This window comes from Ursus arctos, unplaced genomic scaffold, assembly GCF_023065955.2.
Source record: "Ursus arctos isolate Adak ecotype North America unplaced genomic scaffold, UrsArc2.0 scaffold_9, whole genome shotgun sequence".
NCBI lineage: Eukaryota > Metazoa > Chordata > Mammalia > Carnivora > Ursidae > Ursus > Ursus arctos.
The window spans coordinates 11,771,761-11,783,798 of record NW_026623111.1 but is presented as its reverse complement, the minus strand read 5'-3'; the positions used below and the strand labels follow the sequence as shown (position 1 = coordinate 11,783,798).

Genomic DNA, 12,038 nt, shown 5'->3' with positions numbered 1-12,038 from the left:
AGTACCACATGATTTTACTCATGTGGAATTTAAGAAACAAAGCAGCTAAACATAGGGGAAGGAAAGGAAAAATAAGATAGAAACAGGGAGGTAAACTGAGGGTTGCTGAAGAGGAGGTGGGTGGGGGATGGGATAAATGAGTGATGGGTACTAAAGAGGACACTTATTGGGATGAGCACTGGGTGTTAACATGTAAGTGATGAATCACTAAATTCTACTCCTGAAACAATATCTCAGTATGTGTTAACTAACTTGAATTTAAACTAAAAAAATAAAAAAATAATAATTATGAAAAGTAATATTTTCTAAAGCAAAAAAATAATGTTGACTTCTGCTTAATATTATAAAGATGTAAAATAAGGCTAGGTTTACTCCATTTATTAAGATAATACTACTACTTTGAAGTTAGAATTATAATTTTAAATTTTTAAAAATTACTATACTACAGAAAGTATGTTATTTCAATATTGAACAGTCCTGGTTCCATACTTTTGGGTGGAAATGTATAGATTGGCCAATAGTTCAGGTTGGAGTAGAGTGTCACTAACTCAGAATCATTATAAATTGTTAATACTATCATAACCTGTTTATTTAAAGCATAGACTCCCAAAGCTTTTCTCTCTGGCTAGATTTTTAAGTATTTTGATTTAAAAATTGATTTTTTTCCCCCTGTGATTATAGATTCCTGAAAAGTTGTAGAGGACAAGAGCCTTATATTGTTTGATGAAAGCACTCAGGAGATTTGCTTTATGTTTCAACCAGCTATTCTGTGGACTTTCCACAAATAGATGTGTGCTGTAGGCTCATCGTACGCAAAGCCTGGGAGTTCCCAGTGCCTTCCCCATTCCTACCTCAGCCCCAAAACGAATATTCATTTGGACAGTTTCCTAGATTTTATTTGGGTTGTACTTGTCTTACCATGGTACTATTTCAAAAGGCATCGATTTGAAGTCTAATGTGGTTGCAACGGCTGCAATGTGATGATTTGCACGAGAGCTTCTGAATGCTTTCATCAACTTAAATAAGATGTTGCACTCTTTTGTAAAGCACTGATCAAGTAATTTCACTGTTTACTCTCTTGGTTTCCTCAGTGCAAGATGGTCCCCTTTTCATGGGATCATTTCCTCAGCATCTGAAGTCAAAATCAAAAAACGGGATTCAAGTACTTAGTGCAGTTTTTAGTGAAATGACAGTTTCTAGGGCCTTTGTAAATGTTATGTTCTCGAACTCAGTTTTACATCTTGCTTAGCACCCATTGTTTGAATGAGGTGTCATTATCGTTATATAGACAGTAATAATAATCTTTTAAACTATGCATTTAAAATTTCAAAATTATTTTATATGTATTATTCTACTTAAAATAGCCACTCTTCCCCAAATTCTTAACTCTCAGGATCATAATCATTGACTGTTTATCCCTCTTTGAAGAGAAATGTTTAAAAAGCTTGTGAATATAACAGTTGGGGCTGAGGCTGTTTTACCTTTACTGTAGGAGAACAGAGAAGCACTACCCAGATGGCTGCTTGGCTGTCAGCACCTTTTTCCTGGTTAATTATTTAATGTTTTCATCTACAAAGTCAATTAAATCTTTGTATATTATGTATTTGCACTATATCACTTAATATTTCACTCTTATTTGTCTTTAGGTCTACAGTGAATATAGAGCCAGCCTTGCTTTTGACCTTGTTAGCAGTCGACAGAAAAATGTGAGCATTATATCAAAGACATAGTCTGAAATTACCTGAACAATGGTTTAATTTAGCATGGAATATTGGTTAAGGGAAAGTTGCATAAACTTCAGCTTCCTACTTATATCTGTTCTCAACACTATGTTTGTAACATATTAAATAATGATAGTACTTAATATTAAATAAGGTATGATTTCTGTAGCATTGTGACAGTTATACAACTTTGGATTTAAAACTTCTTATGAACATTTAGATTTCCACATTTTACTCAATTACATAATAGCTGCCAGGTTCTCTTTTTGTGCATAGCCTCACCCGTTGAGAACATTTGCTGGCAGTAAGTGGAAGTGAACTTTTTCAGTATCATAAATGCCATAAATCGGGGCACCTGGGTGGCGCAGTCGTTAAAGGCGTCTGCCTTCGGCTCAGGGCGTGATCCCGGCGTACCGGGATCGAGTCCCACATCGGGCTCCTCTGCTGTGAGCCTGCTTCTTCCTCTCCCACTCCCCCTGCTGTGTTCCCTCTCTCGCTGGCTGTCTCTCTGTCACATAAATAAATAAAATCTTTAAAAAAAATAAAAATAAATGCCATAAATCGTTCTCTCCTTTCTCTGTGCAGGCATACACTGATTACAGTGACTCCGTGGCACGGAGGATGGGGTTCATTCCTCTCCCACTAGCTGTTCTAGTAAGTTCATACTTTTTTCCCTTTTCTATGATGAGATAGCTGTTATGATAAATATTAATAACTGGGTTATCAAGAAGTTTATTTCAGAAGGACGTGATATAAAAACTAAAGGTAAATGACTTAGAAGGAAATTTTAGGTTATGGTATTATTCTTTTGGATTTTGAGCAGGTCAGTAATTTTAACAGATACTTTATGTAATGGCTTTCCTAGCAATGAGAGTACTCATTTTTGCTTATCCATTTGGCAAAGATTTTTCTTTTTGAACGAAAATGCCAAGTGGTAGTAGGCATTGGTGCGACCACGTTAGCATGTATTAGCGGAGGTGGAAGAAGTCAATCCAACATTTCTAAAAGGCAGTTTGACAGTATTATGCTTTGATGCAGTAATTGGAGCTCTAGGAATTTATCCTAATAAAATAGTTATAAAAGGCACATGATGATTTATAGGCAAGATTATGCATTGCTGTGGCATTTATAATAGTAAAAATTTGGAAAGAAATGAAATGGGTTAAATAAATTTCGGTATGCTCAAATGAAGACATAGTCTCTATCCATTATAGTCATTACTTTTTACAATTTTTCCAAAGTTTTTACAATGAAAATTTTTACTGTTATACTCAGAAAATACATCTATATTAGCACTGAAATGTATTAAATCAATCCAAAAAGTAGTCACCAACTTTGAATATTTTAGTGAATTGCTCAGAACAGCCTTGCAGAACGTCACCAGCCACATCAGGCAGTAATATTGTTAATTAACATTTGCTGGCTGTGCCTGTATTTGATTATGTTCCTCGTTGGCTACCTAGTCTCACATCAAAACAAATGCATCCACCTTTTTGCCAAAGGACATCTAGAGTTCTCCTGTAGATGCAGAGTGTCACGGAAGTCAACTAAGAGGTGTATAAAGAAATTGTAAGTGAAGCCACCTGTGTTTTAGACCAGCTTGCCTGACCTTTTTTAAAGGCTGGAAGATTAATAGCTTTATTGTTATGTAAATTTCATTGCAACTCTCCAGACAACCACATTTATGTTTTCAATTCTGTTAGTAACTTGTTTGTTACATAATAATATAACTTTCTTTTGTTTGGGAAAAGGAACTCCTAGAGTTTTGGAAAAACAGAATATTTTAAAGAGTAAAATTGTTTAAGAGACTGATAAAATGTTAAATTTTTTTACATTTGTTTCCTGCAACTGGAAACATGATACATGAAGTGTAAGGATAAACCTAGGTTGCCTGACTGATTTTTAATTTTTAAAGGATTAGTTAAATGATTGGATTTAAAGGTGGCCCTGCTTTGCCAAATAATAACTATCTAGTAGTAATTTATTTGCCAGAAAACTGTATTCATAATTAGTATGGATTTTTTAATTTAATTTTTTAAAATTTTTCTCTAGCCTTTGTTTTATTCCTTAAATGAGTTTTTATGGTTGTTGTACCAAAAGATATAAGTTTAACTAATAATTGATTAATTAAATGCTCGTGGAGAAGTTCTTGCATTTTCAGAGGGGATCATGCAGTTAGGCAGTGATCCCCAGCGGGTGTTCTCCTATAACGCTGTTTCTCGCAGAGCTCCAAAGTGACCCCATAGCTTTGGCAGCAGCCATCTAGGCGTCTTGAGGAATATTCCAAGGCCTCTTTAAGGCCCACAAGTGGCAGTGTTTCTCTCTAAATGTTACCTTATGTCATAATGAAATCATATCCAGGAAAAGTAAAAGAAATGATGTATTAAGGTCTCATGGAAATTAAGCTTTGGACATACGTATCTTAAAATTACCTAATATTATATCAGATAAAAATGAAATCATTTCCGCTTGAATGCAGCAGTTGGCTTGCCTTTCGTATTAATCAGTAAAAGCCTAGAGCCACGTTCACTTCCATCCCAGCTACTTGTACAGCAGGTCAGCTCGCCAGTAGAGCCTGTGACAGAGACAAGACTTCATCGGTCTTCTCATAGTAGACCTTTAGTGAACACGTGACAGTTCCCTCGATCTCTACCCAGTTGTTCTTTTACTAAAAGCATTTGTAAAATAGAGTTTAAAATGTATCTTACGGTATTTATTTAAGACACGCTAGTAGAGTTCCACTTGATGATAACTTAACATTGCTGGATAAGGTCCGTTATTTTCCCAGACTTTCCATTTCCATGTAGCAGCCCCCCAGATCCTGAGATGTAAACACATTATTAAGCCGAACGTGTAACATATAAATATTTTCCAGTGACAGGCCCACCAGATTTATTCAGCACACTTCCAGGGACAATGCTGTGGTATTACTCAGTTTTTTAGAACAGTACAAAGCTCTCTTTTCTCTTTTCTCTCTCTTCCCCATAAGTCACCGTGGGTTCCTAAAAAGAGTCAGGGAGGACAAAACAAGAATAAGGCAGTGCTCACTCGGTGGTTCTGGCTGTGGTAGGCACACATGCAGCAAGATGAGTTTATTTGTATTTTCCAGAGTGATTTTTCATTTTAAGAATCAGCTGACTTGCATCTCTGTGAGGTGCAACTAAATGTGTCATTCACAAACCGGGATACGGTGCCTGACTTTAGAGTCCGCAGCAGCTGAACGTGACGGCCGCCGCAGGCACCCTCAGTTTGCCTGAACAAATCCAAACCTACCACAGAAGTTTTCACAAGCAGCCAGGGGTTCATACAAATTGAAAAATCTAGAACTGCTGACTTGGATTTAGACAAAGCCCACAGGAGTGAAACTAAAGTGTTGAAATCAGCATGGAGAAGTCTTTATTTAAATATTAACTAATAACTGTGGTTGTATGTTTTGTTTGTGTGTTTTTGTTGTTTTGGTTTGTTTCTGGCTAGCTCATCAGAGTTGTAACAAGCTCAATTAAAGTGCAAGGAATCCTGTCTTATGCCTGTGTCATACTCTTCTATTTTGGGTAAGATTAACTGTTCTTGAATATGTTTTTGTTTGTACAGTAAAGTATTTATGCAAGATGTAATGGACGTTAATTGCAACCAAATCACCCTCCACCCATTCTCACTGACCCGGGGCTCCCCTAACAGCACATATGTCCAGATGCGTTCGTGACTTGGTGAGATTCAATGAAATATGCTGCTGTTTGGTACTAATATTAATAGCACTTTAGATTTATTTTAATCTTTAGCGAAATCAGTTAAAGCTCTTTCTGCTTAGGATTTCAGTTGCACTCCTATTTCCTTTCACGATACAATCTGCCATTACAATCAGACATTTTCCTATGTTTAAAATTAAAACATCTTTGACTCAGTGAGTCCATGGGGCTCTCCCCACCGAGGTTTAGGAGTCAGGATGCACCCCCTGCCGCCCCTGCCGGCCATCAGGCCTCTGTCCCTGCCGTGTCCCAAGCCACATCATCAGTACCTTGATTGGTGACTTTGGTTTGACCCTGGGCACAGAGGAAATTGTGTTGAGGCAGGGAGCCCGGGCCTTGATTTCTCCTAGAGCCTGCCCCTTCTTCATACTACGGGGACTGACTGACAGATTCTAAAGCTCAAGGAACCACACCCCTCTCAGTTTTTGACATTGAAAACTGTGCCACCCTGCTTCTCGGGTGCAGATGCTCACACAGCACCCCGAAGTTCTTGGCGTTGTGCCTTGTTCACCAGGGGCTGCGGCTCTAATTGTTCCCATCTTTGTTTGACAACATAGTCTTGTGTGTTTCTTTTGGCCTAAACTAGGAAGTGAGGCATGTGTATGCAACATCAAAAAACCTTTGTTTAGTTACAGTTGTGTGTGTGTGATTCAGCAAAGTGGACATGCGTTAAGCTGAATGACTAAAAATTCATGACCCCCCCACCTCGCCCCTGTGCCCCTCGATAGTCCACAGAGGTACGGCGGCTCACTGACCTTTCCACCCCACTCATTTCTCCTTATTACCTGTATCAGGGTAGTTCCCAAATTACCCTCTCCTCCTTCAAAATCTTTCCCAAACCACCTTGTCCGTAAGACTTCTTTATTCCCTGACCCCACCAAGCCCAGGACTCTCCCTTGAGGGCGAACAAGTCAGAATTCAGTTGGGCCTCTTGGCGCACTGTGCCGCTTTCTCCCCACCGCCCCATGTTCCGCCTCTTTCCCTCCAGATTTGCCGCAGCTTCTGCCCTCCTCCTGCAGTCAGCACTCCTCAGTGAGCACCTGCTAGGTGCCAGGTACTGGTTCCGGGGCAAGACCAGGGCCCTGCCTTTGTGGCGCTGAAATTCTAGTGGAAAAATAGACAACAACCAGAAAAGCAAATCTCTATAAAGTGACAGTGGGTAGTAAGTGTCGGGAAGAAAAATGGGGTAGTGTAAGGAGATGGAGAACAGCGGAGGTGCCTGCCTCCGAGCCGCTCTTGTGAGCTGGTGTTCATCTGTATTTACTAAATACATTTGTTAATTACAGTGGAAAAATAAATGTTAAATAATTTGGTACCAGGTAAAACTTCTAAGTGGTACAATTTCTTCTTGTAATGAGAACTAAGGAATCGATCAGGCATTTTTCCCTTGTGGTAAAGAAGCCCCAAGGGAAACTTGCCCATCCCAGACTCGGGCCCCTGGCCCCCCTGGCCCCCTGGGCCCACATTCCTCACCTGGCCTCGTGCCTTCTCGTTAGCTGTGGTAGGAAATGGCATTCTCGGTGATTGAGATGAATTCCATCTCAATGGTTGTTTGTTTCTTTCTGGTTTTAGGTTGATATCCCTGAAAATACTTAATAGCATCGTGCTGTTGGGAAAATCATGCCAGTATGTGAAGGAGGCCAAGATGGAAGACAAGTTGTTTAATCCCCCTCCAGCCAGCGCACCAGGCAAACCACCTAATAAATCACAGAACAAATGTAAACCCTCTCAAGGTACGTTTGGTCCCCTCCATCACTTGTGTGAATCATTTTCCAAAGAGTTAATGGTCTGAATTCTCCCTAGTAAAAAAAATCACTGTTGGGTCGATGTTTTGCAATGCTTTCAAGATTTGATTTCACTTTGCCGAATTGTCTTTAACGGTTGTATTTTAGATCTCATCGCAGGTACACCTAACGCAGTGCTCTGAGTTTTTACATGTACTCGTTGTCCAGGAAACAATCACTGAGCCCCCGGGACACGACAGGCCCAGGCGCTCCAGCGGCAGGGAAGAAAGGCAGCACTGATTCTGACTTGTTGGGGAGATGGGGAGAAAGCGAGGGGGCAGTCGTGCTGTAGAGAGAGCTGAAGCCGGGTCGGGAAAGGGAGTGTGGCTGGGAGTCCAGAGCTCCCCCAACCAAGGAAGCAGCACCTTCCTGGGAGGAGCACCAGTGGCATGTGCCAAGGCCCAGGGCAGGAACCTGCTGGGCGTGTCAAGGGACCACAAAGGCCAGGTGGCTGGAGTGGACCCATCCACAGGAGAGGGCCTGGAGAAGGACTCAGGCCATCCTGTTGCCTGCCGTGAGGACTGTGGCTTTTACTGTGTGGGAAGGGTCTGTTTCAGGGTTTGGAAGTGCATTTCGGATGAGCGTCTCAGTGTCCACGTAGGGTGTTTCGGAGATCAGGAGACCGCAGGCCAGACGCCATTCAGGAAGGTATTGCAGGACTGACGCGATCCAGCTAACATTTTAAAAGGATCATTCTCCAGCTTTGTGGAAAGGAGACTCAAGGAGAGCAAGCCCAGAGACGGACGCCAGCAGGGAGGCTGCCTGGCTCAGAACAGGGGTTAGTGGTGTGAGCAGGGAGAGCTGGCCAGATTCCAGATAGATCTGGAAGAGCGCAGGATTTGCCGATGAGGTTTCCCAGTGTGAAAGAGAGAATGAAGGATGATTCCAGGGCTGCTGGCCTGGAAGGTTTGGAGGAAGACGCGGGGCACTGATGTAATTTTTCTCATTAGATGGCAGTTCTCTGTTCCGTATCTGTTCCAATGACTTTTCATTTAAATGGCTTATCTTTAAAATACGTGGAGCCACTGTGTGCCAGGTAATCTATGCGATGCTGGAGACACAGAGATAATAAATCGTGCCCGCGGGGCCTCACACACTGACGGGAGACGGCACGAGTGGAGACTCCAGAGAGGGGAGCGGGTTGTCGACAGGCATGGAGGGGACAGGAGAGGCTCCCTTCCTGGAGGTGGTGGTCCTGAACTAAATCTCAGGGTAGAAGAAGCGGGCCCGGTGAAGGGGCCTGTGTTTCGGGCTTCCCGTAGGTGGCGTGCTCAGAGCTGCTGAGGTGACCCCACGGGGGAGGTAGGGTGTCCTGGAGTCCGCTTGCCGCTCACGTCCTGCGTGCGGGAGCCCCAGTGCCAGCTTTCCAGGCAGCAGTCATGTTAGGACTTGGTCACGTAGGAGGGAGCTTGTTAGCTGGGAATTCCGATCCTCCCCAAATCAGGTTGTGGTGTTAGTTGTGTGATGCTATCCGTATAATAGCCCTTCTATAGAATTTTAATTGAGCAAACAAATGGCGTAGCCCCCGAGTTTCCTTGTAAACCACGGCTGCTTCTATGCCCCAGGCTATTCGGTGATGGCTTGCTCTACCTCCGAGTGGGGGTGATGGGCACCTCTTCCCATTACCGCTCCCTCGGTAAGCTTATGTGTATTCCACGTTTCTAATTAGCTGGATCTGTTTTTCCACAGAAGAAAACCTGTCTGCTTCGGTCACCAGCCAGCCTGTGCATCCGAAGGAAAATGTCATACCCTTGCTTGTGGCAAGCAGTTCTGATCAGTTTCTGACGACTCCAGATGGCGATGAGAAGGATATAACGCAGGAAAGCTCAGAATTAAAGCACAGATCTGCAAAGAAAGATTTGTTAGAGGTAGACAGGTTCACAATTTGTGGAAACCGAATCGACTGAACTCTGCGGCCTCTCGTGCCCAAGATGCGGACTCCCGGGCAGGCGACGCTCTGCTTCCGGACGGACGGCTGCGAAAAACGGCACTTAAATATTTATTTAAAAACTTAAATTATTAATGGAAAGCAAATCCTAATATCTTTCTTCCAGTAACGGGGTCTGGCTGCAGGTCAGGTCGCGGAAGAGCAGCGACCTCCAGCCTGGACTCTGGAAACCCGGTGGGTTGGAGGAGCCCCTCCTGCTCGGCAGAGAGCAGTCACTCCCGGGCCTCGCGGGCGAGACGTCAGAACCACTCGGCTTCGTTGGTCCACGCTTCCAGAACATCCAGTCTTGCCTCCAGGCCTCGTCAGTACAAGGATATACCTGGAAAACTGTGAAGCTTTTACCATGACATGACCTTTCCAGTCCCATACTATTTTCACAAACAGTTTTCAAACTGTACTTCATCTGCCAAAGCATTGAAAAAAAAATAATTAAACTTAAGTCAAGATAAATGTTCTTACCACCAGAATAATCCTTGAAGATGTATCTGAGTTAATCAGAATAAAAGGCTACCTAAAATAATTCATGATGAATAGTAGCATTTTATAGGAAAAAACCCTAAGCCGGTTTCTTTAAAAAATATTCATTAATGAAGGTTGCATCACAGAAAATATGTTTCATAATTTTTCAGTTTACTCTTCAGAGCAAAGTGTGAGCTGTGTATTGTTCCATTGCAATGGATAAAATAGAAATACCCTTACAAAAAGGCACTTTTTTATACTGAAAAAGCAGAGCAGTGTTAACTTTCCATTAGTTAACTGGTTTCGCTTTAAAACTAATTGCTTCATAAATTGTTACAGTTCAAAGGATTTGGTGTTGAATGGGCTGAAGAATTGTCAGTGTACAAAATCCAAAGGTGTCAACTTTAACAGAGTTTTTTTAAAGTGACGGCTTTAAAGTCAATATTCTAAATGGTTTGGGCAGCGTCTTGCTTGGGCTTATAAAACGCGGGAGTCCGGCTGACAGGAGCGTCCGGGCGCGCCTGTGCGGGGGGCGGCGGCCGTGGGTTTGGGCCGCGTGCTCGGCTGTCTGGGTGTGGCGAGGTGTGTGTATGAACCCTGGGAACAGCAACCAAAAGGTGCTTTTTGGTTTTGTTTGAGATCAAGATTCCGTTTCTGCTTAATTACTAGTCTGTGGCCCGCATCATAGGACAAGTCATTTCCCACCAAGGTTTATCCTGAGAAACCTTCCTGCATTTTTATAAAAGTTTTACAGCGTCTCATTTCAGAATGTGCAGATGCTACTGTCACTTGTCATTTCCTTTGATGGTTTCATGTTGAAGTTCAGCTCTTGTGCTGGCACTTCGGGCATATGATACGCAGAAGGTAAATTTTAGGGGATCCGTCTCTTTCCTGGGTGAAATACAGAGCACGCTTTAATGTTTTGGCTTCTTCGGCTTCTGTAGAAATACGGAAGTGAATCTTAATGTTTTGCATTAACTAAAGAAATATGAAGATTAATGTGCACGTAGGGTAAAAGAGGAAATCTTATCGAAACGCTTTTGTGAAACCAGGAAGTATTTTAAGTTAAATATGAAAAGACTTGTGTTTTGTGTATGTTTCAACAAAGCCCCATTTTAGAATTATTCCTGTATCCATCTCCTTTTCACCACCGAAGGGAACAGCATCCACATGAATGGAATAGTTTGGGGAAACTTTGCCAAACGTAGCCCTGATCAGAGCAAGAATATGACTTGGGTCTATCTTTCAATTCAGCTTGAATTATCTTTTTATTATTGTGTTGTCATTTTCAGAAGATTTCATTTCCTTTGCAGAATCTGTTGGGAGCTCGGAATGATGTTCATTTCTTCTGTTAAAATGGCATTCAGTACTAATTTTATAAGTGCATCTTGTGTGAAACTCAATAAATTCAATTTTGTAATCTTTTTTAAAAAGGTCACTGAATTTATTTTAATAATGTTTACTGTTACCTTTGCTGGAGTAAATTTCCCACTCTGTAATAAGAATTTACTTCTAATTTACAAGTGACAAGACTGTCTAAGTTGAATTCTCTTGGTCTTAATGGTGGCAGAATGTTGGATTTTTGTCCTGGGGGGAAAAAAAGGCCAGTACTTGATCATAGACCATCTCCTATCTCTCAGCCAATGGAGGTACTTGCATTTGACAGGTGTTTTGAATGTCACACGATGTGTTTTTCACATCTGAGAGTCAAGTCAAGATAGTACTTGGCTTTTGAAAAACATTTAAGGCACAACGTAGGTCAGACTCCAGTTAGCTTTTCCTTTGGAACCGAAGCATCAACACCAAGGATCATTCAGGAGCTTGTCCAAATTTTCTTTGTACTTTGTACTTCTGTACTTTGGCCGGTATTTAGACTGTACACTCATTATATGTATACATGGAAGAAATGTGTTGTAATTAGATCCCTAAAACATTTCTGCCACTGCTGCTAACTCAGCAGAGGAGAATATAAATTCGCAAAATCATTTAAAATCACTACATTTTGATATGTTTCGGGTTCATTTATTCTTCCAACAGGGATTTATGAATCACCTTATGTGTTTCAGGCGGCTTTTCTAAGATGCTGGGATCAGCAATGAATCAGCTCCAGCTCTTCGAGGCAAGACCCATAGTAAACAAGTCCATAAAATAACATCTCCTGGCGACACATTGCCTAATGACCAGAAGACCTTTCAGGTTTATTTCAGGTCTAAAATATGGTTCCTCAACATTTTATAGAAGTCTGATTTTTTTTTCCTATTCTATTTTGTAAAATAGAATAATTATGTATCAGTTTCACAGTACTTCAATAAAATAGAAATAGGATTTTTTTTTTTTTAACTAAAGACTGTCAATTGTCCAGAATCCGTTCTGTTCCGTG

The 12,038-nt window shown here is 41.5% G+C and overlaps 1 protein-coding gene across 3 annotated transcripts in view; it reads left to right on the top strand.

The window, feature by feature from the left end:
• Positions 1–11,091, top strand: part of TAPT1 (transmembrane anterior posterior transformation 1) — a 55,856-nt gene extending 44,765 nt beyond the window's left edge. For all 3 annotated transcript variants that reach the window (XM_026514476.4, XM_044389737.3, XM_048211838.2), the window contains 5 exons: positions 1,647–1,706; positions 2,307–2,375; positions 5,196–5,272; positions 7,040–7,200; positions 8,941–11,091. In XM_026514476.4, the coding sequence (XP_026370261.1) occupies positions 1,647–1,706; positions 2,307–2,375; positions 5,196–5,272; positions 7,040–7,200; positions 8,941–9,158 (585 nt within the window). In that variant the 3' untranslated portion in view covers positions 9,159–11,091. The remainder of the gene's footprint in view (positions 1–1,646; positions 1,707–2,306; positions 2,376–5,195; positions 5,273–7,039; positions 7,201–8,940) is intronic.
• Positions 11,092–12,038: the final 947 nt, after the last annotated feature.